At 41.8% G+C, this 24,000-nt stretch overlaps 8 protein-coding genes across 8 annotated transcripts; 3 read left to right on the forward strand and 5 right to left on the reverse strand.

Annotated features, from left to right (window-relative positions):
* Window positions 1–4,062: 4,062 nt before the first annotated feature.
* Window positions 4,063–7,836, reverse strand: EAE98_002120 (uncharacterized protein; the record flags this gene model as incomplete). The annotated part of the gene is made up of 1 exon (XM_038949739.1): window positions 4,063–7,836. One exon carries the CDS (start codon window positions 7,834–7,836, stop codon window positions 4,063–4,065), a length of 3,774 nt encoding a protein of 1,257 aa, XP_038813478.1.
* A 633-nt stretch (window positions 7,837–8,469) lies between these two features.
* On the forward strand, window positions 8,470–10,490 carry EAE98_002121 (uncharacterized protein). The gene is made up of 5 exons (XM_038949740.1): window positions 8,470–8,694; window positions 8,750–8,843; window positions 8,893–9,019; window positions 9,078–9,229; window positions 9,280–10,490. Exons 1-5 carry the CDS (start codon window positions 8,614–8,616, stop codon window positions 10,284–10,286), a joined length of 1,461 nt encoding a protein of 486 aa, XP_038813479.1. The 5' UTR covers window positions 8,470–8,613; the 3' UTR covers window positions 10,287–10,490.
* Window positions 10,491–11,398: 908 nt separating this feature from the next.
* Window positions 11,399–13,141, forward strand: EAE98_002122 (uncharacterized protein; the record flags this gene model as incomplete). The annotated part of the gene is made up of 3 exons (XM_038949741.1): window positions 11,399–11,466; window positions 11,546–12,461; window positions 12,539–13,141. The coding sequence occupies 3 exons, from the start codon at window positions 11,399–11,401 to the stop codon at window positions 13,139–13,141; spliced, it is 1,587 nt and encodes a 528-aa protein (XP_038813480.1).
* A 1,060-nt stretch (window positions 13,142–14,201) lies between these two features.
* EAE98_002123 (uncharacterized protein) lies at window positions 14,202–15,926 on the reverse strand (the record flags this gene model as incomplete). The annotated part of the gene is made up of 1 exon (XM_038949742.1): window positions 14,202–15,926. The coding sequence occupies one exon, from the start codon at window positions 15,924–15,926 to the stop codon at window positions 14,202–14,204; it is 1,725 nt and encodes a 574-aa protein (XP_038813481.1).
* A 1,076-nt stretch (window positions 15,927–17,002) lies between these two features.
* Window positions 17,003–18,753, forward strand: EAE98_002124 (uncharacterized protein; the record flags this gene model as incomplete). The annotated part of the gene is made up of 3 exons (XM_038949743.1): window positions 17,003–17,157; window positions 17,214–17,987; window positions 18,045–18,753. The coding sequence occupies 3 exons, from the start codon at window positions 17,003–17,005 to the stop codon at window positions 18,751–18,753; spliced, it is 1,638 nt and encodes a 545-aa protein (XP_038813482.1).
* Window positions 18,754–19,066: 313 nt separating this feature from the next.
* EAE98_002125 (uncharacterized protein) lies at window positions 19,067–20,020 on the reverse strand (the record flags this gene model as incomplete). The annotated part of the gene is made up of 1 exon (XM_038949744.1): window positions 19,067–20,020. One exon carries the CDS (start codon window positions 20,018–20,020, stop codon window positions 19,067–19,069), a length of 954 nt encoding a protein of 317 aa, XP_038813483.1.
* A 601-nt stretch (window positions 20,021–20,621) lies between these two features.
* EAE98_002126 (uncharacterized protein) lies at window positions 20,622–21,875 on the reverse strand (the record flags this gene model as incomplete). The annotated part of the gene is made up of 2 exons (XM_038949745.1): window positions 20,622–21,067; window positions 21,146–21,875. 2 exons carry the CDS (start codon window positions 21,873–21,875, stop codon window positions 20,622–20,624), a joined length of 1,176 nt encoding a protein of 391 aa, XP_038813484.1.
* A 1,416-nt stretch (window positions 21,876–23,291) lies between these two features.
* On the reverse strand, window positions 23,292–23,727 carry EAE98_002127 (uncharacterized protein; the record flags this gene model as incomplete). Its single annotated transcript, XM_038949746.1, has 2 exons — window positions 23,292–23,606; window positions 23,662–23,727. The coding sequence occupies 2 exons, from the start codon at window positions 23,725–23,727 to the stop codon at window positions 23,292–23,294; spliced, it is 381 nt and encodes a 126-aa protein (XP_038813485.1).
* Window positions 23,728–24,000: the final 273 nt, after the last annotated feature.

Here is a 24,000-nt window from a genome sequence, read left to right on the forward strand (position 1 = left end):
GTTATTTTAGATAATTTTATATCAAGTGTGATTTCAAAATAAGAGTAGGGTAGATTGAGGAAGGGTAATTAGCTAATTATAGGTTTTAAAAGAATTCATTTTAATCCTATAATGGAAATCAGAATTTTCTAATATTATTTTAAAAGATTTTAAATTCTTATTTAATCAAATTTATTATTTATTTAATTTAAATATAATAATAAGTTGGCTTTATGGATTAATTCCTTATTACAACTTTACTGAAAATTGATAAAGTTAGTTGGATTGTATTTTAACTTGTTTGGGACAAGCAAGCTTTAAGGGGGGAATATTATTATAGTACCAATTATGTTGTTTTTATGCCTTAGGTATATATTATTAGCATACCCTACTTCCTATAAGAGGGTCTTACCCTTTTATAGCTCTTCTATTCTTATGGTATAATATAAGTCTTTATCCGTACCTTGACAGATGGCCTTAACTCTTACCTTCAACAATCTTCTTTTTATAATTAAAACATTCCCTCTCATGTCGACACCCAGTTTGAATTGAGAGGGAGATGGATAAAAATGCCAAAGTAGCTGGTTTGCATCAGTGATGCATTCATTATTAAGTGACAGATTTCAGAAATACTTCCCACGTACACGCACATCAACTACTGAGGTTCAACAACGATGAGGTCAAGAGACTCCTAACATGTTGATAGCTCTTGAATCTTGATTGCGAGAAATAATACGCAAACAATAGCAACGAAAATCTCCTAGCAGAAATTATCATCCTCGAAAGTCTCTGATTCTTTTTAGTACTCACTCGCATCGCTGACATCTCACGTTATGGTAGAATGTCACAGAGAAGTAAGTTCTTGAGACGACTCGTTTTCATCATAGATTTCTCTTTATACCTGCGAAAAGAAATGACTTCTCAATCAATATACTCAGAATCGTATAGACAATATGTAATTCGTTCACAGATATCTCTGCTCTCTAGAATCTACTATGTGAAAATCGAGATTCACGAAGAAAGGAAGGAAGAAATTATACCTCGAAAACACCACTTATATCTCGCTTTTCTCAGTATTTGACCTCATACTATAGATGTAAGTTCCAAATAGAATGATGGATCTTTACGAGTAATCTTATATCATCGTCGATATCAAAGATCTTTCTTGATCTTTTCGAATGAAGAGGAAGGGTCTTGAATCTTACAGTGCTACATGGTATCTTTCGTATTAAAGCGTATGTTGAGCTCAATCCTAATATTTAGTCAGTACAGATGAAATGTTAATAAACAAGTAATTCGAGCAAATCGTCGCGGAGAGGATAATCTTAAAAAAAACCAGATATTCTCTTATCTCTCATCTTTCCTTCAAGAGGATTTAAGGTAGTAATAGAGACATAAACTCCGCACCCTTACAGAAAACTCAATCTCTATTCTATACCCTAATGAGAGGTCTTACTAAACGGGATACAAAACAAGACATGCACCAATACCCCCCTTCCCACTCACACTCAAAAGAACAACCCAAACTTGAAAAGAAGTAGATCCAAAAAAGTCATAAAAAGATCTCAGGACCAGTCACTCATCCCCCCTCTCTAATCTTTTTTCAAAGCACCTAGTAAAGAGAGATATATCCAACTTTCTTATGGAAAAGTGACTTGTTTTCATCATAGATTTGGAATTTCGGCTCGCGGCTTGTTGACGATGTATTCTTTCACACTCGCCTTTTCAGGGGATGTAAGATTATAAACATGAAATGGACAAAAAAGACAAAAAACAAAAAATCTCAGGACCAGTCACTCATCCCTTCCTCTCAAATCTACTCTCCAGAAGACCTGGCAAGAGCGATACCCCAATTTTCTTGGAAGTGACTTGTTTTCATCATCGATTTTTTCCTCATTCACGGGTGCGGTTCTGTTGCTGTTGCTGCTGCTGATAGTGTGTGCGATAGTGTATTCTTTCACACTCGCACTTTAGGGGATGGATAAACATGGAATCGAAATGGACAACCAAAAGTTTGGATGTGATGGTAATCTCAGATATTGCCACTTATGCCCGTTTCTATTTTATTCCTACTTCGTAGAAGAGGAATGATAGATCATATAGGGTTTTTTGATGTGACTTGGTTTCTTCATAGATCCACTTTCAGATATCTCTGATATCGTGGTAGTGTAATGTATACTTCTACACTCACTTAATTGACTTCTGTAGATTGTGTAGCTCTCAAATAATATATGATATAACGAATGATTAAAATTCCAATCTCAGAAGAAATCACGAATCCCTCTCTCCATATCCCTTTATGGAAACCAGGAATTATAGAGATCACGAAGATTTTTTGATGTGACTTATTTCCATCATATATTTGAATGACTTGCTTGCTGTGATATTCTCAAGATTGATCATTAATCAATATATAAGATCACTTTTGCACTTGCAATTTGAAGATATGTAAGAAATAGAATACAAAATATACACGTACCTATTTAAATAAGAAAACCCATCTCAGGACCCCCTCTATCTCCACTCAAACATGCATACCAAAACCCCGAAGAAAAAACCTAGGGGTAGGCAGGTAGGTATGTGAAACAGAATCCCTCGCATCACGATTCGATGTATTCCAAGTTTATTTGAGAATTGGAACGCGAGGTGCGCCTACAAACATATCTAAAAACTCCGTTCAGATAATCTTCCTCATTCCCAATATCGCATTACGGTATCGATACCGCAGAGTCGAAAATAAAAACCAACCCATCTTCAGGATTTCTTCACAAAAATTCACAAGCGCGATGTAATGGTATATCGATTTCGATATGAATGAGCTCAAAGAACCGTTCGGTTAGATGGATAATGTCGTTGGATAATATCGTATCGTCCTATGTATCCATTAATTAGAAGACCACAGAAGGAAAAAAAAAGATAAAGATGAGATGATGAGCTCACAAATCTCCCCAACCAAACCACCTCCCTAATTCCTTAAACTTTATCCAGAAAGTGGTAGATACTTCGAGTGGATGATAGAGAAAGAATTTCTGGTACTGAGTACCTACCTAGGTATGTATATATGACATTAGTTAGGGTTTCGTTTTTCAGGATCGGAGTGAAGAGATGATCCACATTATTCACATTATTCACTCTCTCACAAGCCCAGAAATGAAGACAAAGACGAAGATGAAGATGAAGACACAAATGAAAACAAAAACAAAACAGAAAAAACCACAACAAAGAAAATTTCCAGAAGAGAAATGTATTTATACCCCATACCCCATACCTCCAATGAGTCACGTATTAAGCGAGGAAGGAAGAAAGTTCAAGCTAGATATCTATCTAGTCTTTATTAGTGTGGAGATAGTAGATACTAGAGAAACTACCGAGTGGTAGGTTGTATGATGGTACTAACTAGGTAGATAACTCATTGGTTGCGGTAGTTATAGTTATAGTTATAGTTAGTTATGTAGGTAATCTTACTTGCTAATTAGTTAATAAATACTATCTAGATATTTAAAATGTTCAATTGAGATATATGATTATAATGAGTTATAAGTACTAGCTAGCTAGATAGACAGGGCTGAGATTTATTGATGATGATTCATGATGCGATGACTTCTCTCTTTTTCTTCTTCTTTTTTTTTGAGTAAGAAGTTAATCAATACCCATATTAGGAAAATGGTTTCTTTTGGAAGTTTCTAGTTTCCTCTCTCACCTAGAGGATTTTTTCTCTAGTAACCTTAGATGGGTATGGTTTGATAATTACGATATAAGACTTACATATTCTCAGCACCGTTTGAAACTCTAAATTTTGAGTTTGAGTTTGGGTTTGTGTTTTTACTGGAAATCTTTAGTTATAGGTTGAGTAATGTATGTAATAAGATTCCATGTAAAGAAACGACGATATTTTTAGTACGGAATGAGGGAGATCATAATTATATAGACAATTGTTGCACATCTGGATAAGTGATAAGGGGAACAAGCTTCAGGACACGGTATTTCCAAGCTATGAAGTCTGTTACCATTTTCCATTTTATGTTAAGCAACGAACTAAATAAGTAGACTAATAAACCAGTCAAGAATCTAGACAAAAATACACTAGAAATCAAGTCTACCCAGACCCCTTTCCTTGACAGCCTCTTGAATCTTACGACATACATCTACGTATACTTTTTCCCAGTGTCGTTTTCCTTTTCCTACGACTTCACTATCATCTATTAACCATCCCAACCATTTCACAACCCCTACCACTTTTGCCAAATCTCTCTCGTCTAGAATGACTCTTCTTAAATATCTCTCCATCGCAGAGACATCATCCGGATGCGGACCTTCACTTTCGAATTCACGATACCAGATTGTAAGCGTCTCTCTAAGTTCCTCTAGTGTACTCAATTCCTGCGTTGTGAAAGTGGGCTTTGGCGGTTTGGGAGGAAGACGGATTCTTCGCGGTCCGAGTGGAGCTGGATCTGGTTTCTTTATCTTCTTGACTGTGGATGTCATGAGTCCACCGCGTTTTTGTAGGCGTTTCCGTCGATGCTCGGCTATTATCTCTTCACGCATGTCTTCGGGCAATGCAGCGAGGAATTCTGGATCGAGAATATCGGTATCATCACCAGCATCAACTGAGGCTTCTCGTCTGAGAGGGTTGGCGACAAATTTCGATTGAAGTGGACCACCTGGAGGTTCAGGTTTGATCCTAGGCCCGGGAGGTCTACCGCGGCCTCGTTTCTTGATAGGAGTTGGCGGCTTTTTACCAGTTATCGTCCGGTTTTTGCGGGGTGACTGAGGGAGAATTGTTTGTACCCCAGGTACTGGATGTGGAATCTGTGGCTTATAGCTTTCTAATATTTCTGCTTTCATTTCTTCAGGTAATGCGTCGAATACTTCGGGATCGAGCTGTGAAGGCATATAAGACGAGACTTTGGATCTGGCAGGACTCTCAGACAAAGACTCTTTCACTGGCATAATAGGAGTGTGTTCTCTTGAGGCCGGCAAGCTCTTACTTTGAGCCATTAATTTTGATCTGATATCTGGAGGAAGTTCTTTCAAGACTTCGGGGTCGACTTGACTTGGTATGATAAATTGAGTTCCAGTCAAGTTGAGCTTTCTGGCACTTTGATCACCAGCATTTGTTCTTGCAATGAAAGTTGCGGGATGAGCTGGAGTTGGTCTGGCTTTCAAGGGACTACTTTCATCAATAGGGTCTTCGCCAGGTATTGATTTTGTGATAGACTTAGGCTTCGTTGGTGTTGCAAAATTGACGATATCTTCCGAAAGTCGTTTTGTAGATTGTGCATATGGAATTATCCTCTGTTTCGTTGGAGTCTCTGGTTCATCAACGATAGGGTCCTCAGTAGATTTCTTACTTGACTTTGATGCCACAGGGGCGCCAAAATTAATCCTTCTTTGACTGCCATCAAGTAAAGAACCATTGGAAAACTTCACAGGCTCAAGTTTGGTCATTTGAACGCCAAGGCCCCGTAGCTCTCCAGGAGAGAAGCCATAACTTCTCAGAATTGAGATTGCTTCTCTTCCGATGATTAAAGCATCATTAGTAGCCACACCAAGGACTATGCTCTTGTTGAAAGTATCACAACTTCCATGACCAAGGAATTTGGGTGGGTCAAGGGGTGCATCAGCAGATTTCCTCATAATTTTCAAAGTCATTTGCTTCCCCTTGACTCTTTGCTCGATCAATCGACGCTGTAATTCAATGCAGAGATTTTGAACAAATTCTTCAGCTTCTGTCTGTGAAGTGAACCTAATACCCCAGTTCACCTCGGCCGAGACAGACTTTCGTACAACTTGCTCTCCAACCTCCAATTTGTCAATGCCTCTCGAATAATCCCATATTCTTTCCCCGGTTTTGAGACCCAAAACAGTCACCAGGCGATCTTTGGATAATTGCCGGACATCTTTCACAAATTTAACTCCAATCTCTTCGAGCTTTCCCCCGATACTGTAGGCAACGCCGGGAAGATTCTTAACATCAAGTTCGCCGATGAAATCCAAAACCTCTTCTGGTTTTATTTGATGCTGACCAGCCGGTTTGGCTTTCCGAAGTGCAACTTTCGCAAGTAAAATATTTCCTCCAATTCCAACAGATACATTGCAACCTGTCTTCTGTTTGATAACCTCTCGAAGTTTATTCCCAATCTCATCAGCTCTTTCTTGTTCTCTCCTAATACTACCACTATCTAGAATTCCGACTCCATCAGTGCCACCTGCAGCTAAGCACAAAGAAGTGATATCAACGAGAGCTTCGTCAACACTGACACTTTGTACTACACCGCCGACATTTAAAATAGCCTCATAAAATAATTTACTAGCGTCCTCGTACGCTGGAAAATTATAGGGTAAGACCTTGATGTCGGGACATAGTTTAATGGCATTTTTCATCCACATTCCGTTTTTGATGCCAAATTCACGAGCTGGATAGTTACAACTAGCAATTTCAGACCCCGTTCCACTGCCATGAGCAACAACTGCAGGTTTATCGACAAATTGAGGTGCGCTTTTGAGAGATACCGCACAAAAGAAACTATCGAAATCTACATGCATGACGTATCTTCGGGAGCCAGGTTTTCGCTTTGTTGTCTGTTTTTGAGAAGCCGACTTCTCGGATGCCATCTGCTGAAATTTTGATTTAAGATCTGCCTTCCAGGTAGACAAATGATGTAGCCGAGATTCGGAATAGTATTGCTTGATAAAGTCCGGGTTTGCAGTCGTTGATTTTCGCATATGAGGGTCTGCTAATAATTTTGCGTTGTGTTCTTCTGCAGTCTCAATCTTTGCCTTCTTGGGAGAGTTGGTTGTTTCTTCATCATTTGATCTCTTCTTGGTGTTGAGAAACGATCTTGGTTCAGTAGGTCCGAGTTCAGGTGTATGCGATTTTTCAACATCATATGCTTCTTTTCTGACAGGTGTGAGAAATTTTGGTTTAGTTGGAGTGACAGCTGTTGGACTTGACGAGGTCTGAAGGTCAGGGGAATGCGAAGGAGATTTCTTCATAAGAAAATTATTCTTTGATATCTGAATAGATTTTAATGCTGCTTTTCGAGCAGGAGTAGTAACATTGGCGGCGTGCTTCAAGGCTTCTTCCAAGGACGATGAAGCTTCAAAGCTTCCACCAGAGCTTACAGGATCATAAGCCGGGATTTGATCGACTTCCTCGATGCTTTCGAGCATTTGATCGGCAGATGATTGCGTGGATGCGCCAGGATTTTGCGACATGATCTTTTGTACCTGCGAATTCGGAAATTGGGGCCCATCATCGTCATCAATATCTTCGGCGACATTTCTGACCTGACTGGTATACCAGCTTGCATTTGTTTGATCGCGGTATCCTCTTTGTTGGGTTGCCGATTGATTAACAACTTTACCTTCACTAAATCCAAGTAATCGTTGACCGACTCCCTCATCTAGAACACGATAAGAATCCCATGGAAGACATTTTCCAGCCTTTACACTATTTACTACCCAAGCCGGTTTCACGATTCTATATCGCTTAAACTCGATTGCTTTTTTGGGAGTCAGAGTTGATGCAATGATATGAGTAACTGCGGTTTTTCCATCCAAGTATTGCATGAACCCACCGCCATGAGATACTATCATGCGATGGAGATCACTCAAGGAGGGTTGTGTATAGCCGTTAACGTGCGCCACGATGCCGCGAAAGATATTTGGATTTCCAGTCGATGTAGATCGGACTTCTGCATCCAAATTTTGTAATTTGATCCTTTTGCGCCGAAAGTAATCCGAAAAGCCTCCAAATTTTGAACTTTCATACTCTTCACCCCCTTCGCTTTGGAAAGTATGCGATTCGATGCGCTTTCGAACCGATTCCGAATTCTTTTCCAGGCGGCTACCCATTTTGATGGCAAGGATATTAATCGCCAGCTTTGGTCAACCACATGAATTATTTCCTCGGAATTTCATATTTGATCACGGTGAGAATTTGAGATGGCAGAGGATTGTATAGCGATTATCTATTCATAATTCGCGAGTTATAACGCCGTCGGTCTTCAAACAGTAATAAATGAATGGAATGATGGATACGGTGGTGTGACCGTGTGAGCAAATAATGATGAGGAAGGCAGCAGCGACCGTCGCGCCACAGCTCATGAGAACAACGCGTCTCTAAGTTTGCGAAACGCGAAAGCCATTAAAGTCACGTGATATTACATATCATCCACCTACAGGGATTCCCCGCACGCATAGAACAGATGAAGAAGTGAAGTCAGAGATGAGAAAACAAAAACAACAGACAATCAAAATGAATGAATCCAGAATGAAGTGATGTACATATTCTGACCGAGAACCTAGGTAGGTAGATGGAAGTCAGTGGTAGTAATAAGTATCATGAATTGAATCATTCAAGAGTTCAATGAAGAACAACATCTTTGAGTTTCCTTTTCCTTTTTCTTCTCCCTCTGAATCTTGGAACCAAAACTACTGGGTATAGGTACGGTATTTGTTAGTGTCTCAACGTCATTGAAAAATCAACATCAGTTATCCAGCGAGTCTTCTATCATTCTTTCTCTCTATTCATTAAGCAACCTGCGTCTTTTACTATTATTTATTCCTATAGAGTATTTGTTTCATTGCTGCATTTGACATTTGGTACCCTTTGAAACTCCACACTTCAAAATGCACCCCAGAAATATGCCTGGAATTGCACACGAGAGATCGCCACTCATTCAACATGAAGAGGCTGGTGCCAACAAAGAAGTCAGTATCCCCATCGACTGGGTACCTCAATACCTGTTGATTGACGTGTGTTCAGTTACTCGAATTTTCAGAGCACGATGATGAAAATCCGAGAAATTGGTCGAAGTGGAAGAAACTGGGAAACATCGCCGTCATTGCTACCATGGCTAGTATGTGTCTGATGAATCCTCCCTTCGCTTTGATGCTAATACCAGATAGTTTTATCACCACTTGCAAGTAGCATGTTTGCACCCGGTATTAATCAAATCGCGGAATCATTGGACACGACAGCCCAGGCTGTAATCGCATGTCAAACCGGCTTCGTTGTCATGCTTGGAATTGGACCGTGAGAAAATTCATCAAAACTCTACTATCTATGCCGTACTGACATGTTGACATGATAGTCTTTTGCTTGCTCCTCTGTCTGAAACCTTCGGTCGAAAGCCCGTGTACTTGATCTGCTTTGGTATCTTTACGTTGCTCCAGATTCCCACTGCGCTAAGTCCAAATATCGCTACACTCATCACGTTTCGCTCCATCGCTGGATTCTTTGGGAGTAATACTCCTTTATCTCTACATAAACAGAGCATTGCTGACTTCTTAAAGGTGTTTCAATTGCCAATGGAGGTGGAACCATCTCTGACATGTATCTGCCGAGTGAACGAGCAGGTGTCTTCGGATGGTATCTCCTGGGGCCACTTCTAGGACCAACAATAGGGCCTCTTCTTGGCGGTGTTATTCTACAAAATCTCAAATGGCCATGGCTATTCTGGATCTTGTTGATGATATGTGGTGTCGTTTTCGCTGGTGTATATTTTTTTCTGCACGAGACTTATGTTCCTATTCTTCTTACTCATCGAAAGAAGGAACTTGAAGAATGCTCAGATGTTAAATACTATTTCGAAGGAGAAGATTTGAGACCATTCTCATCAAAAGCTATCCAAGCAGTTCATCGACCACTAAAGATACTATTTACCCAACCTATAGTTTTGATCATGTCAACATATCAAGCTCTCATTTTCGCCACAACATACAGTCTTTATACCCAATTCTCACGAATCTATGGCGATGGATATGGCTTTAGCACTATTCAAGTAGGACTTGTATATCTTGCCCCAGGACTTGGGTTTCTTTCGGCAGTAAGATTCCTTGTTCCGAGAATCGACGATATTCGAAATCACCTTGCACAAAAAAACAAGGGCGAAGCAAAACCTGAATTTCGTCTTCCTCTTGCGAATATCGGCGCGGTTCTAATTCCCATCACATTATTTTCATTTGCCTGGATGGTGGAGTACCGCGTACACTGGGCCTTTACACTTATAGCTACTTTCTTCTATGGTATTGGGCAGGTCGCTATCTTTAATACTGTACAGAATTATTACATCGATAGTTTCGAGAAATATGCGGCAAGTGCCATTGCAGCTGGAGCATTTTTCAGAAGTATTTTCGGAGGAATTGTACCTCTAATCACGCCAAGCATTCTGGACAATATTGGAGTTGGATGGGGACTGAGCATTTTTGCATTTTTGAGTGTTGCAATCGCCCCAAGCCCTATACTGTTTTATTACTATGGAGCCTCGTTGAGAAAGAGATTCTCGATAGACTTGGAGTAAGAAGATCCTTGAATTTAGGTGGTCATTAAGATAGAATACTTCGGTATCCGCTATCCCAAGATGGACAGTCAATTGACTGCCCTGGCCAAAGTTTTGTCCGAGTGAACAGCAATTATGCTCAAGTATATGTCAGATGCCGCAGTGAGCGATTGCTTTATAGTCGTTTTAGAATGATTAGAATAATTGAATTGTTTATCTCCTTTAATCTATTGGTGCAATTCAGAATTTGGAATTCATACATCTAATCATCAGTGATTTTGACATGGTACTGGCCGTGAGGATCCACAACTCTTCCTCCGGTACGCACGGCACCTACGTCACATATATCTATTGGCCGATATGTCTGTGATATCTATCGACCTGCATCTCAAACTTCACCCTTTATTACATAGCCGTACGTTTCCAAACCTGTGCCAAATATCGAATTATGGACCACATTTACATGTGAAGTTTCGACATTCTACTTTTGGCGATGCCGCTTGTTATTGCCGTGGTATTTACGAAATTTGTACCCACACATTGTGGATCCATTGAACTTCAGTTTCTCTGGAGACCCCAAACCAAGATTCACGCTGTCAAAAAACCTGGAGCGTTGCCCCAACATCTCCACAACGAATAATTTACTACAATGTTCGCACAACTATACGTCAGCGTTGAGCCATATCACATGCATGCGCTCCTATAAACAACTATAGAAAACCGGGCCTGGCTAACGGCCCGATCTAAAGTTATGAGTGATTCGATGCTTCCGAAGTCTACCATGATTCGATATTACTCAATATGTGGATTATAGGTGGAAGCACGGGCTCTAAATAACCTCCACCCTAAAGAAACATAGTACGACATTAAAACAACCATCTCGTCGATCTCAACTTTATAGAGAATAGATGTCGTGGAAAGTACTATGCGCACCAATTACACACGATAATTAATCTTTTGGGGCTCTCTCCATGGGGTGTCCCACATATTTCGTATCAAGTCCCCCAAAAATCATTTGGTATGTATCGTAAATTCCCCATACGATGTTATCATTATATATAGGTGAGTGAGTCTCCAATCTTTTGATTTCTTTCTCCAGGGAAAAAAGACTTCCTAGATCTCTACTGCTCAAAATGGTGCATCTCCCAAAGATCAATAATGTCTACTTTCTGGCTTCTATCGCCACTGTTGGTGGAATGCTGTAAGTGCCAAATTTACAATTTACAACCCACCGCCCAAATTTCAGAGCACGAACAACGAGTCTAACAGATTGTATTCAGGTTTGGTTTTGACATTTCATCTATGTCAGCCATTATCGGTACTAGCCAATACATAGACTACTTCAACAACCCTCAAGGTGTCGTTCAAGGAGGTATCGGTTCAGCCTTGGCTGGTGGTTCAGTCATCGGTGCCATCATGGCTGGTCCCGTATCCAACAAGTACGGTCGTCGAGACTCTTTATTCTTCGCTTGTATCTGGTGGCTACTCGGCACCGCTCTCCAAACTTCCTGTAATGGAATTGGCATGTTAGTTGCTGGTCGTTTCATCAATGGTATCTGCGTAGGTATCACTTCCTCGCAAGCACCTGTGTATCTCGCCGAGATTGCCAAGAAAGAAAGTCGAGGGTCTATTATCGTTATTCAACAATGGTCTATTGAATGGGGGATCTTCATCATGTATTTTGTGGGATACGGATGCAGTTTTATCAAGTCCACTCCCACGGCATCATTCCGTACCGCGTGGGCTATGCAGTTTATTCCTTGTGTCATTCTCATGATGGGTATTCCGTTTCTTCCTCGCTCGCCTCGCTGGCTAGCAAAAGTCGGACGCGAAAAGGAAGCCATCGCTATTCTGGCAGATATCCAAGCAGGCGGTAATATCAACGATCCACTCGTAATCGCCGAATGGGAGGAAATCACCACCATTCTTGCTGCCGAACGTGAAGGCCAGAAAGGTTGGAGACGATTCTTCAAAAATGGAATGTGGAAACGTACATTGGCGGGTACGTCTGTGCAGGCATGGCAACAATTGAGCGGTGCAAACGTGATGACTTACTATGTGGTGTATATTTTTGAAATGGCTAGTTTGACAGGAAATATCGGTCTTGTTTCATCTGGTGTCCAATACGCTATTTTCATCATCGGGACTGCAGCGACTTTCTTCTTTATCGACAAAACTGGTCGAAGACCCTTACTCGTAAGCCCTTCTTTTCCTAACAATCAACCCTATGTTCCCCAAAACAAAGAAAAAAACCTCTAACCCAGACCCACTAGATCTACGGCGCCCTCGGCATGGGAATCTGCATGTTCGTCGTCGGCGGCATCCTCGGCTCCTACGGCACCTACCTCCCCAACGGACTCGACGGCAATCTCAGCGTGCGCGTGCAAGTCTCCGGCTCCCCAGCCTACACCGTCATCGCCTTCTGCTATCTGCTCGTGCTTCTCTACTCGGTCACTCTCGCGCCCATTGCGTGGGTGTACGCTGCTGAAGTGTGGTCGCTCGAGACGCGTGCAACCGGGATGGCACTCGCGTCGATCGCAAACTGGCTCTTCAATTTCGCCATCGGATTGTTCATCCCCAGCGCGTTTCAGAATATTAGTTGGAGGCTTTTTATTATTTTTGGGGTGCTGTGTTTTGCGGCTGCGGTGCAGGCGTTTTTTACGTATCCCGAGACGGCGGGGAAGACGCTCGAGGAGATTGAATTGCTTTTTGCGAAGGGGGGGCCCAAACCGTGGAAGACGAGGCCGGGGGATAGTTTGTTGGATGAGAGGGTGAGGGATGTGGTTGTGGGGGAGGGGAAGGGGGTCCAGGAGGAGAGGGTGGAGTATGGAGGTGGAGTTGAGGGTGTGGATGGGAAGAATGGGAGTGTGGTTTAGAGGTTTGGGTTTGGGGTGGAGGTTAGATGGATAGATGGATAGATAGATAGATACCATGGGATTTTATGAGTTATGAGGAGTTTGAATATATATTTGAGGGTAATTTATTACGGCAGATTTGCTATGCCGATTATCCTTTTGGGGTCAAAACATATGATGCTGTGATCCTTGAGCTTTTGGGCTTGTGAAATCTTAACACGGGAATTGAGTGAAAGTACCTAGAAATGGTATGATTGCGATTGAGGTGAATAATGCAATACTCTAGTCATATTTTAATAGAGTGTAGTCATCATTCTACAAAAGATTACCTAGATACCATAATACCCATCCATAGGTACCTAGGTACTTATCACATGAGATGATTCACTCATAAGATGGATGGCATATCATCAGACCTCGGGATTGTTCTATAACAAGCATCTATTTACTTACCATCATCCACTCCCTCACCTCAAATTTTCCCGTAACCTTATCATCTGGGAAATAACAATGCTGAATCAATGTATACGAGAAAATTTCGGAAAGTAATCTATGATTATAGGTATTGATTCATATGTATGGAGAGTGGAGATGGATGGGTAGTCTAGAAAGATGTACGGATATGAGGTGAGATAACAGCAAGATCATTGGAAGTTGTGTAGATGGGTAAGTGGTTATGGATGCAGGTGGGTTGTTGTGCTGAGGGTTGGGACTTGGAGATGGGGGTATCGTATGTGTGGTGGAATTGTTTAAGGTTACGGTATTGGAATGAATGTAGATTTTGAGGGAAGAAAGGGGGGCTGGAAAGCTAGAAAGGATACGGTTATGCTGGATTTGTAGACGGTGGGAAGAGTAGTGGCAATTATGAGCTGTGGAATGGGGAGTTGAAAGATGGGATTGTGAGTCAGTGTAGAGTGCTATATTTTCTGGTTATAATCGAGATCCTAATTTTTACTTCTCTTCTGTATTTTTCGTATCTTTGTTGACCTTTAGTTTCAGAGGTCTCTTGAACAACATAACTTCATGACGCAAGCTTCCAAATAGAGATGAAATCTACTGCAAATCATGCTGACGACTTAGACTAATACTCGTCATCCTCCTCCTCATCATCCAAAAACCGTACCGATGGCCTCCTGCTCTCCTCCTCCGGTAACCTATCCCTTTCCACCGAAGACACACTCTCCTCCACAGGCGGACCTCTCTCATGAGCTGCCCTAATCCATTTCCGCACATGCCGATGCTGGTAACAAAGCGGACTAACCAACGCCTCCACCGTACTCCCACTCAGCGGCGTCACCAGTGAAACTCTTCTCGAACATTGTTTTCCCGTTGCTGTTAAAGCCATGCAGAGACGTGGTGTGCGTTCGTCATCTGCCCAGTCTTTTTCGTCTTCGTAATGCACGTATCGCTGACGGGTGGGCGGGAAGGTTGTAGAGGTATTGCGTCGTTCACGTAGGGGAAGATCGTTGTTGGGATAGTAGTAGTGTTTTTCGGAGGGGTTGAGGGAGAAAAATTGGGAGGCGTTGGCAGGCGAGGGTGGTCGTTGCGGTTTGGGGTTGGAGGATGAGGTTGAGGAGGATAGTGAAGTAGAGGAACTTGAACTTGGACTTGTACTTGGAGAACGAGACTGGGGCACTTTCAACCTCTTATGTTGTATTGGCGGTGGATTGGTTGTTAGATTGTCGGTTGTAGAACTTGTAGCTCGGCTCTGTTTTGTTATGGTGCTGGGATACCGTGTTGATTCTGATTTGTCGGAAGGATTTGTATATCGACTTGAGACTTCCTTTACAGAGTACTTTTGCGGCTTTCCTAAACGATATAACGATGCCGAATCTTCATCTGCGTAATAGTCTCCCTCTGAAGAGTAAAAGGAGCTTGGTCGTTGTGATGCTCTAGTCCGATACTGATTCTGTGATCGTGCCACATCGCCATCTATTGTTCGATATGTCGACGCACGACTAGATCTCGCCGATGGAGCCCGAAAGACCGGTCGTCGTCGCTTTCTTTTAGGCTTCTTGATAGTCTGGAAACTAACTAAGCTCAAGAGGATAAGAATGATACAGAAAATACTGAAAGGTACAGTCAGAATATCGACACAAAATAGTGAACACCGCTTGCCTAAAGTTGGCCAATCAGTGTTTGCCGGAATTTGTGACCATGGTATGTACGGTTCTCTCTTTTCTACCATGACCTTAAAATTATCGCAACCACGTTGAAAGTCGAGATATACGTCCTTGATTGTTTCATTACTAGGATTTCCACTTCTCCAGGTCTCAACACGACGCCATATATTGTCGCTCACAGAGTAAGGTAGCAGGTTGTCCACAAGTATATGAGCCGCATTTACCCAGGTCGCGGTACAAAATTGAAACCCGTCATTTTTTTCAGGAGGGCACATTATTTCAGTTGATAAAGTGTCATAATCCCACGGCCACGGTTTGGGCGCGAAGCTGTCAATTTCACGATGTTTACTTGCCCACCGACTGTTCCAAAAATCAACTCCAAACCTCTGTCGATAATCGGATTTGAAACGACAACCAAACGTCTTTTCGCAAACCATTAGATGATAAAAACGTTTCTCATCGTCTCTCAGTACCTCGTAAGCCTCGTTGATAAGCTGAGTGGCAGTTTCGGCACTACTATTCTGCTCTGGACCTCGTAAATTATCTGGATGAACTAATTGGAGGAGGCGACGATGTGCTTGTTCAATATCTTCTTGAGTTGCACTGACCGGAAGATCAAGATTGTAGTAATGAGGAGTGAAGTTTGGAGTGTGACATGATTTGTATTTTATCAAATTGTCCATTTCGCAGAGCCTTGCACGGAAATTTTACTGGTGACGATATAAAAATATGCGTACAGAAAAAAATTAAATGATGGTTCTCATGATGAAGCCATACCGTTTTTGAGCATAAATAGCAGGATACAAACGTTAACCGTAGAAGAACATGTATTGGCAGACAGACAAAGAATGGAATCTTAGACACTTCTCTAACACGGTGATGACTTAACGTAAAGAATGCTGCAAACAGGTTGGTGCGTTATTGCTTTTCTTATCTGTGTGATACAGAGAGACAATTGTATTGTTTGAATCTCTCTATATCTCTTTGGTCTTTTGTTCCTGTATCCCACACTCAACATTCTTCAATCATCGTGGCATCACTGGTCGTGAGAAACAATCAACATGTATGATGTTCTCATACCTTCACCTCCACATGTACTCTGGCCCTAATGAACTTTCATCAAGAATATATGAATTTATGGCAAGCCTCTTGAACTTCTGAAGCCGAGATATGATCTTGTAATCACACACGGTTTCTGAATGACTGGTCATGATAGAAAAGGAAAGGAGCCCAGCGTTAAAAAATACCACAAGAGGCTTATGTAAGCACGGACTGTCGGCCACCACCACCAGGCTTCGTTTTACCTAGCATGCATCTCCAACTTTCCAGGACCAAATATAGTGTTCATCGATACCAACTCTTACAATCATCGTGATTAACTTAGTAGAAGTCTACTGTCATCTTTTCATGAATAAATCGAATTGAACAAGATGGAATATCGGAATGATGCCACCGCTAGATGGAGGGGTTGGAACAGATCTACGACAACAAAGAACTTCCTACAATAGGTAATTTGCAAACATTTGCCCCTACATTTTGAAGACTCAAGGAATAATACTAAGGACAATAAAAGGCAAGTGCCAGAAGTTAGGGAAATAGACCTATTTTGTTTGAAACATGAGTTAAAATTCATTCTCTGTTAAGTTCTTCTCTCCCGAGGCTCTTGAACATTATTGCATTGAATATGAAAATACTGGATAACATCTGTATTTACGGAGGCTGGAAGGCAATAGCCGTGTATGTCTGCCTTCTGCCCTTCATGGTGTCTTATCTCGTCACTACAATCAAATCTGTCATTACTGTGCGCAGTAAAAATAATGACAAACTGCCCGCGATTGATCCTTCAGCGGATTTTATGTTTGGAAACCTTTTAGCCTTTTCTGTTGACACTCGTGGATATATGGCACATCTTATGTAAGTTTAATGCAATTCATCCATGATTATTTGGGTTTACTTATGAATGCGACCAGAAAACGATTCGGTCCTCATGTACCTGTTCGGATTCGAGTAGCCTCCGATAGCTTCTACTTTGTTTCAGGGCCAGAATATATCCTCAAACTATTCCGCGGCTCTCGGAATCTTACTGCTATTCCTGCCATGGCGGCTATCGTGGAAAGAATATTCGGCGCTCCTCCTGAGGCCAGTTCTGTACTTTTGGATGACAACACCGGAACCTCACCAAAGCCACTGCCAAATAGCAACCCTTTGCCCGCAGACCAACGTTATCATCAAATCTCACATCAAGCATATACTGATAACCTCACCGGTGTGAGATTAGCAGAAGTTGTAACTCGGTTCCTGACGAATCTTAGCACAGAGTTGGATAAAGTTGATATGGGAACGAACGAATGGCTGGAGATACCGGATCTGTATTCTTTTGTACAAAATTCAGTATTCAATGCTAATACGCTTGCCCTTTGTGGGTCCCATATATTTGAAGTTAATCCTACATTCACCGAGGACTTTTGGAACTTTGATTCTCAAGTTGGAGGACCACTCAAGGGTATTCCGAGATTTTTCATTCCCGGCGCGTACAGAATAAGAGATAAAATGGTCAAGAGTATCCTTGAATGGCATCGATCAGCAGAAGCACATGTCGATCATGATGACAAGGAACTCGATAAGAAGTCATGGGAGCCATATTATGGCTCGAGGCTTTTCCGGGACCGAGCACGCCATCTTTCTAAGATTAACGGCTTCGGTGATCAGGCTCGTGCGGCTAACGATCTGGGTTTGATATGGGGGTAAGTTGATCTGAAATATGGAACCTAATTTTTTGAATATGCCCTAATGCTCCACAGTGCGAATTCCAATAGTGTTCCAGCAATTGCTTGGTGTATACTAGATATTATTTGTCGTCCAGATCTTCTCTCACAAGTTCAAGCTGAACTTGCTTCCATTACAAAACTACATCCAAGTGCAACTTTTGATCAACAAATGCCTGATCTTCTATCAAACCTCCTCCTCCAATCAATTTATTGCGAGGAGCTGAGATTACGAAATGCCGCGGCACTTCAGCGTAGTACTGTCTCCTCAAATTTTAAGCTAGGTCCATGGAGATTTCCTAAAGAAGCTATGATTCTAGCAAGTATCTGGTTTGCGGGCCATGACAAGAACGTTTGGAATGAAGGTGCAAACGGAGAGCATGATGTTGATAGTTTTTGGCCCGAACGCTTCATTCTTTACCCCAATAACCCATACAGCGGCCCAAGAAAATCAGATTCAGGTAAACATCCATCTGAAAAAATCACCAAACCTAAACTCACGACGGACACGGTCAGTGGCTCCTGGATCCCTTATGGTGGTGGTCAGCAAATATGCCCTGGTCGGTTTTACGCAAAACAAGAATCTATCGGAAGTATAGCGATGTTTCTGTCCAAATTTGATATTGAGTTGACTGGTGATAGAAGACCAGAGCCGGACTTTAAGTACTTTTCACTGGGGGTTTTACCTCCCAAGGGCAAGTTCCCAGCAAGATTGCGCAGAAGGTCTAGAAAGCTTGCGGAGTAAGTGGTAACATATTATAAAACTATTTTTTGTAATGATAGCTTTATTACATGCCTTCTAGTCGGTTTCACACGAGCATTAAATTTTTGTCGCAATCTTTCGTTTAGCTGTGGTACAGTTCTTGGCGGAAATTCGCTCTTGTTCACATTTGCTTTGAATCTGTATACCATATTCTGCTTATGATCCAAATCGATACTCCCTTGAGCTCTTACATTTGATGCCCCTTCGCCCAAAAGCATTTACTGAATGCCTTCTTCATTTTTAACCTTGGAGAAATGTGTTCATATAAACGCTATTCACTATGAACCCTTTATGGCTAGATCTCCGTTGCCGTCGTTTTAGGTAGAGCGAGTTCAATATACCAAGGCTTCTGCGTTGGCTGATACCTCAAGTTCATTATGCTTGCATTGACCATTAAAGTTTCTTTACCTTCTTCAATAGGTTCAATATTCAACTCCGGCCACCCACATTCAACCTTTCTCATCTTTGAAATGCCATCCTCTCCCCAAGTCGCTACTTCTGCACCATGCGCTTCATGAATGTGACCGCAGCAAAATAATGTCGGTTTCGCTCTTTCCAGTGCCTTGATTAAATTACAGCATCCTACATGTCCAGCACGTCCATAGACTTCGTCTAAAACGGCCATTGGAGGACCATGAGTCATGACAATGTCAATATTCTTACCGCCATCATCCTCTCCAAAACTCGGTATTCGCACCGCGCCATGCACGCTTTGCATCCCCAAATCAAGTTCATCTGGACCATTAAAGCGATCCTGATATCTTTCATACGCGAATCCAAACCCGCAAAATTCAGGTGTATATGGACTTGCATAGATCCTCAACGCTGCTCCATTCTCCAGGCTAAAATCATGAACCCCCTCCTCCAAATAAGTAACACCAGCATCCCGCGCCATATCACCCTTCATAATCTCATTTCCCGCAGCGCATTCCTCTAAATCCGCTTTATATTCTTCGCTGGTGTATGAGTGGCCAAGATTGCGTACAACCCATGTTTTATCCAAAGTCCGATCGTGATTTCCAGCGATCACGAGCTTTAACTTGGCGGGGATGGCTTTCAACATTTGAAGAGCGCTGCGATATTCGGATAAGCCGCCAAATCTAGTGAGATCACCACAGTGAAGAAGAACATCTATATCTGATGGGATTTTAGAGAGTGAGAGAGGAATATCGGCATCGTTGAATTCGAAGGTGTGGGTGTCTGAAATGACCATCACGCGGGTGGGGATTTTTGATTGTTGGCCCGCCATTCTTAAAGCTCGTTGTAAGGGTTCTGTAGAGTTCTGTAGGAAGAATTTTGATGCAAAACGAGGGAGACGCATAAGAGGCAATGATGTAAAAATGAAGATGCAAGAACAAACCGAATCCAAAGTGCTGCCTTGCCATGAGCACGTGATTCATTGTCAGAATGTCCGCTGCGCCACCGAGCCGCGCCAGCCCCGCAATTGTCTCACAACAGACAGAACATCACGAACGACATGCGCCGGAGGCAACGATGGAACTGCAAACAAGCGGGCTGTAATGCCCTTCTTCTCGATGCATTGAAGACACGGACGTATAATTAAAAGGTCTATAATCCATCAATTACCTTTCCTGTTTTTTCAGAGCTTTTTTCTATATTTTCACATGGTTATATTTTTACACGGCAAGAAATAGTTGCATTTTGTGTTGTATATTGAATATTACAATATCTATGGAATCTACCCGTCTATCAAACCGTTGGCTGATAAGACACGATCTACGTCCTCATCTCCAGTATATCAAAGATCTATCCATATTTTCAATCATGGAGTAAGATCGAATCTTCACAGGTTGACCATATTTGCCATGAAAAATGAGACTTTCTCACTCTCATCGAATTGGCCACTGAATCTCCGGTGATGCATCCTTCTTCAAAGATGCCAATTGAAGCCCAGTGACTTCGTGTGCAGTATGTTTAATCCATGATGTCATAATCATAGAGATTCCATGGTCTTGATCGCAATGGACATCTGGTATCAATGACACAGCAGCGCACAATGAAGTTGGTTTAATACACTTGATCTTCTTTTCCAAGATAGAAAAAGACCACTCTTTGTATGGTTTTGTCGGAAGTGGGTAGATCTGTTGCTCAATGGCACCTTTCAATAACATGCCTAGTATCATTGAATCACATTGCTTACGGTAAGACACTCTATCTTCACCGCATCTGGTGCGAATTGTACACTTGGAACTATCTTCTTGATATCGCTGTATGGCGTAATCAAACATATCAACCAATTCAGCAATCGCATGCTGGCGAGAATTTTCAAGCTCATCTATAAAAGTCGTGTCAGCGCTTGTTATATGATCAAATAGAAACAGGATTTAGACTGAATAAAACCTGAGATGCTTACCCATAACAATTTGGGGAATCGGTAGAGTAGTCATGCTGAACAACTTTTCGATTCCATTTCCAGTATAATTGAGAGCAAGGCCTTTCGTGATCTCTTCGAGTACATCTGTCATATTGAAAGTCCAGGCTATAAAGATCCAGCGAGGTATATCTTCTCCCGACACAGAGTCGTGGCCAGCCGACATTTTCCAAGTTGGTGTGAACGCATAAGCAACCTCATACATTTGGTACTTGTCGCATAAGAGCGCAATCTGGGTGAACATGGGCAAATTGATATCCAAAGGAACAGATCTGAAACGTCCATGTATGATGTTGAGTAAAATATTCCATGCCTTTGAATCCTCATCACGAAGCGACAATTCCACCTTGCCGGTTTTCTTCAGTTCGATACCCTCTTGAGAGCTTGCCTGGAGCATAGCTTTGAATACTGGCGAAGCAACGGACATATGCTTGGATGAGACTAGCATGCGGACTTGCTTCAGCTCGACCCACGAATTATCGTTTGATTCGGATCGTTCTTCAATTGATATGTCGGTCGGCGAGACATCGGTTGCCTTAATCAAAATCCTGGACACTGCATTTGATGGCTCGGCATCTATAATCTGAGAATGATCTTCTGACGAATCGGCGTCGATCCAGATATCATCTGTCTGAGTCGATGAACATTCTTCTGGATCGAATGAGAGAACTAGGTCTCCATCTGCGTCTATGATCAACGTATCGCTGGTCATCTTGATAAGGTAAAATTATCTTATATGTAGATTGTACGGGAATCTTTCTGCTGATATCGTGTTAGGTAATAAAGAATAAGATATCGTTGTGATAAATCTTCGTAGTATTGTTGGACAGTTGTGATGATTGTAAACTTTATATGAGAAAGCGACGCGGAGAATAGTCGCTAATTTATCCGCTAGCACATTCTCGTAGTTGTATAGTCATGAATATGAGGACCGTATTAAGATCTCATTGATGATTCGAATCTAGAAAGACTCGAATGTAGGGGATTCGTAGATGCGACGTCGATTCGCTAAGCTAGAAGTAGCCAGCAAATTCACTACAAACTTGACACATTACCACGTGAAGTCATGTAAACATCAACGTGATATGAATACAAGACATTCACTTAATTATGCATTCTCATTTAATTATGCATTGCTACAAAACGTACGAAAACATCAAAGTTCATGAAGTCTGAGGACACTTATTAATAATGATGATTCCTACTCGATCATGTTAATTGCAGGGTTAACGCATGGCAGATTGATCATCACTTACCAAACTTGTCGGTTTACACCATCATATAACCACGAATAGAAGGAGAGAAATTAGACAGATCTTCTAAGAAGAGACTAGATAATACATTTTACCCATACCTGTGAGTGGGGTGATACCATCAGGAGTAGAGCCATCTCCTGTCCACACAACTCAGCCCTAGAATCCAATAAGACCTTATAATCGCCCTGATACTATGGTCGAGTTTTGCTATTGTTCTGAAAGGGCAATCATTTCAAATTTGATAATAATGTGATGTCACAGTCACAAACCACTCGTCCTCGCTATCAATCATTACAATGATATATCATAGTACCAAAAGATGTCAAATTTCAAGATCATATGATCGATATGATGTTAGGGCCACGCAGGTTTTACATGATATCTCTGGATTTGACAATGGTCACAGTCGATTTGGAACTATAAGATTTGGTCTTAAATTTGATTCATGGAGGGCGCTGGTTCGTAGAGTCGCCTGCGAGCATCTATGTGACAAGTGGCAATGTACGTTCATGTAAGCAGATTTCAAGCTTAACTTCGTAGCCAGATCCATGACTCAATTTCTTTGGGTCAATTATCAAATAACCCGGGACTTAACGGAGCCTGTTCACAAAAGACTTGAAGATAAGATCACATTGCACAGTCAAAAGATTGATCATAATAGATTTGCATTTAAATGAATGTTATGCAAAACTGCATCAACTTCTCATCACCTCACAAATTCATCATCGTATACGCGAACAGCAACAAAAACAACTGCTTCAGAAACCACGTCACCTCCCCATCAATTCTCACAGAACAAGTACTCTCCCAACCCCAACGTCATATTTGCACCATCATCATCTCCTCCACCCATCAAAGCCTAAGAATGTTGCTTATAGTATAGAGATTGGGATTGAGAGATCAACACCATTTCCAACATTGATACAGCTGAGAGAGAGCAATCCAACGGTAGTGCAGCAATAATCTCCCTCTTTGCTGCCGGTACGAGCTTCGATTACACCTTCCTCGGGAGCACGGCTCTTAAGAATATTGATTGGAATGTCAATGCCAACACCGTTCAAGAGGTTGGTGCAGGTAAGGATGTTGAGAAGTCCTTTGGATACACAGGTGTATTTGGTTCCGGAGCAAGTGGGAGCGCCGGTTGGGGAAGTGCTGCCCCAGGTGCTGGTTGGGGTACCACCACCGTTCTGAAATTGAATATTAGCTTGATAGATCTGAGGAAATGAGATGTCAGGAACTTACGTTTGGGAGAGCAGCAACGCTGACAGCGAGGAGTGTGGTGACGACGGCGGAGAATGAGGCGTGCATTTTGAATGAAGTTTTGGAAGTTTGGAAGCTTGAGATAGCTGGTAAATGTTGTTTGTTTGAAAGGCTTGTTGATGTGATTGATGTGATTGATGATGTGATTGATGTTGTTTGAGTTGGGAATTCCTCTACTCTTTATAGATTTCTCGAGAGATGTGATATACCACTTTGAAGTACTATCCTAACAACAGATCCCAGCTGCACGTAGTCTTTTGGTTACAAAAGCCATCCACGTAGGTGGAGTCTTTGATGTTCTCGCATGAGAAGCAAGCAAGT

This window comes from Botrytis deweyae, assembly GCF_014898535.1.
Source record: "Botrytis deweyae strain B1 chromosome Unknown BDEW_004, whole genome shotgun sequence".
NCBI classification, from domain to species: Eukaryota; Fungi; Ascomycota; class Leotiomycetes; order Helotiales; family Sclerotiniaceae; genus Botrytis; species Botrytis deweyae.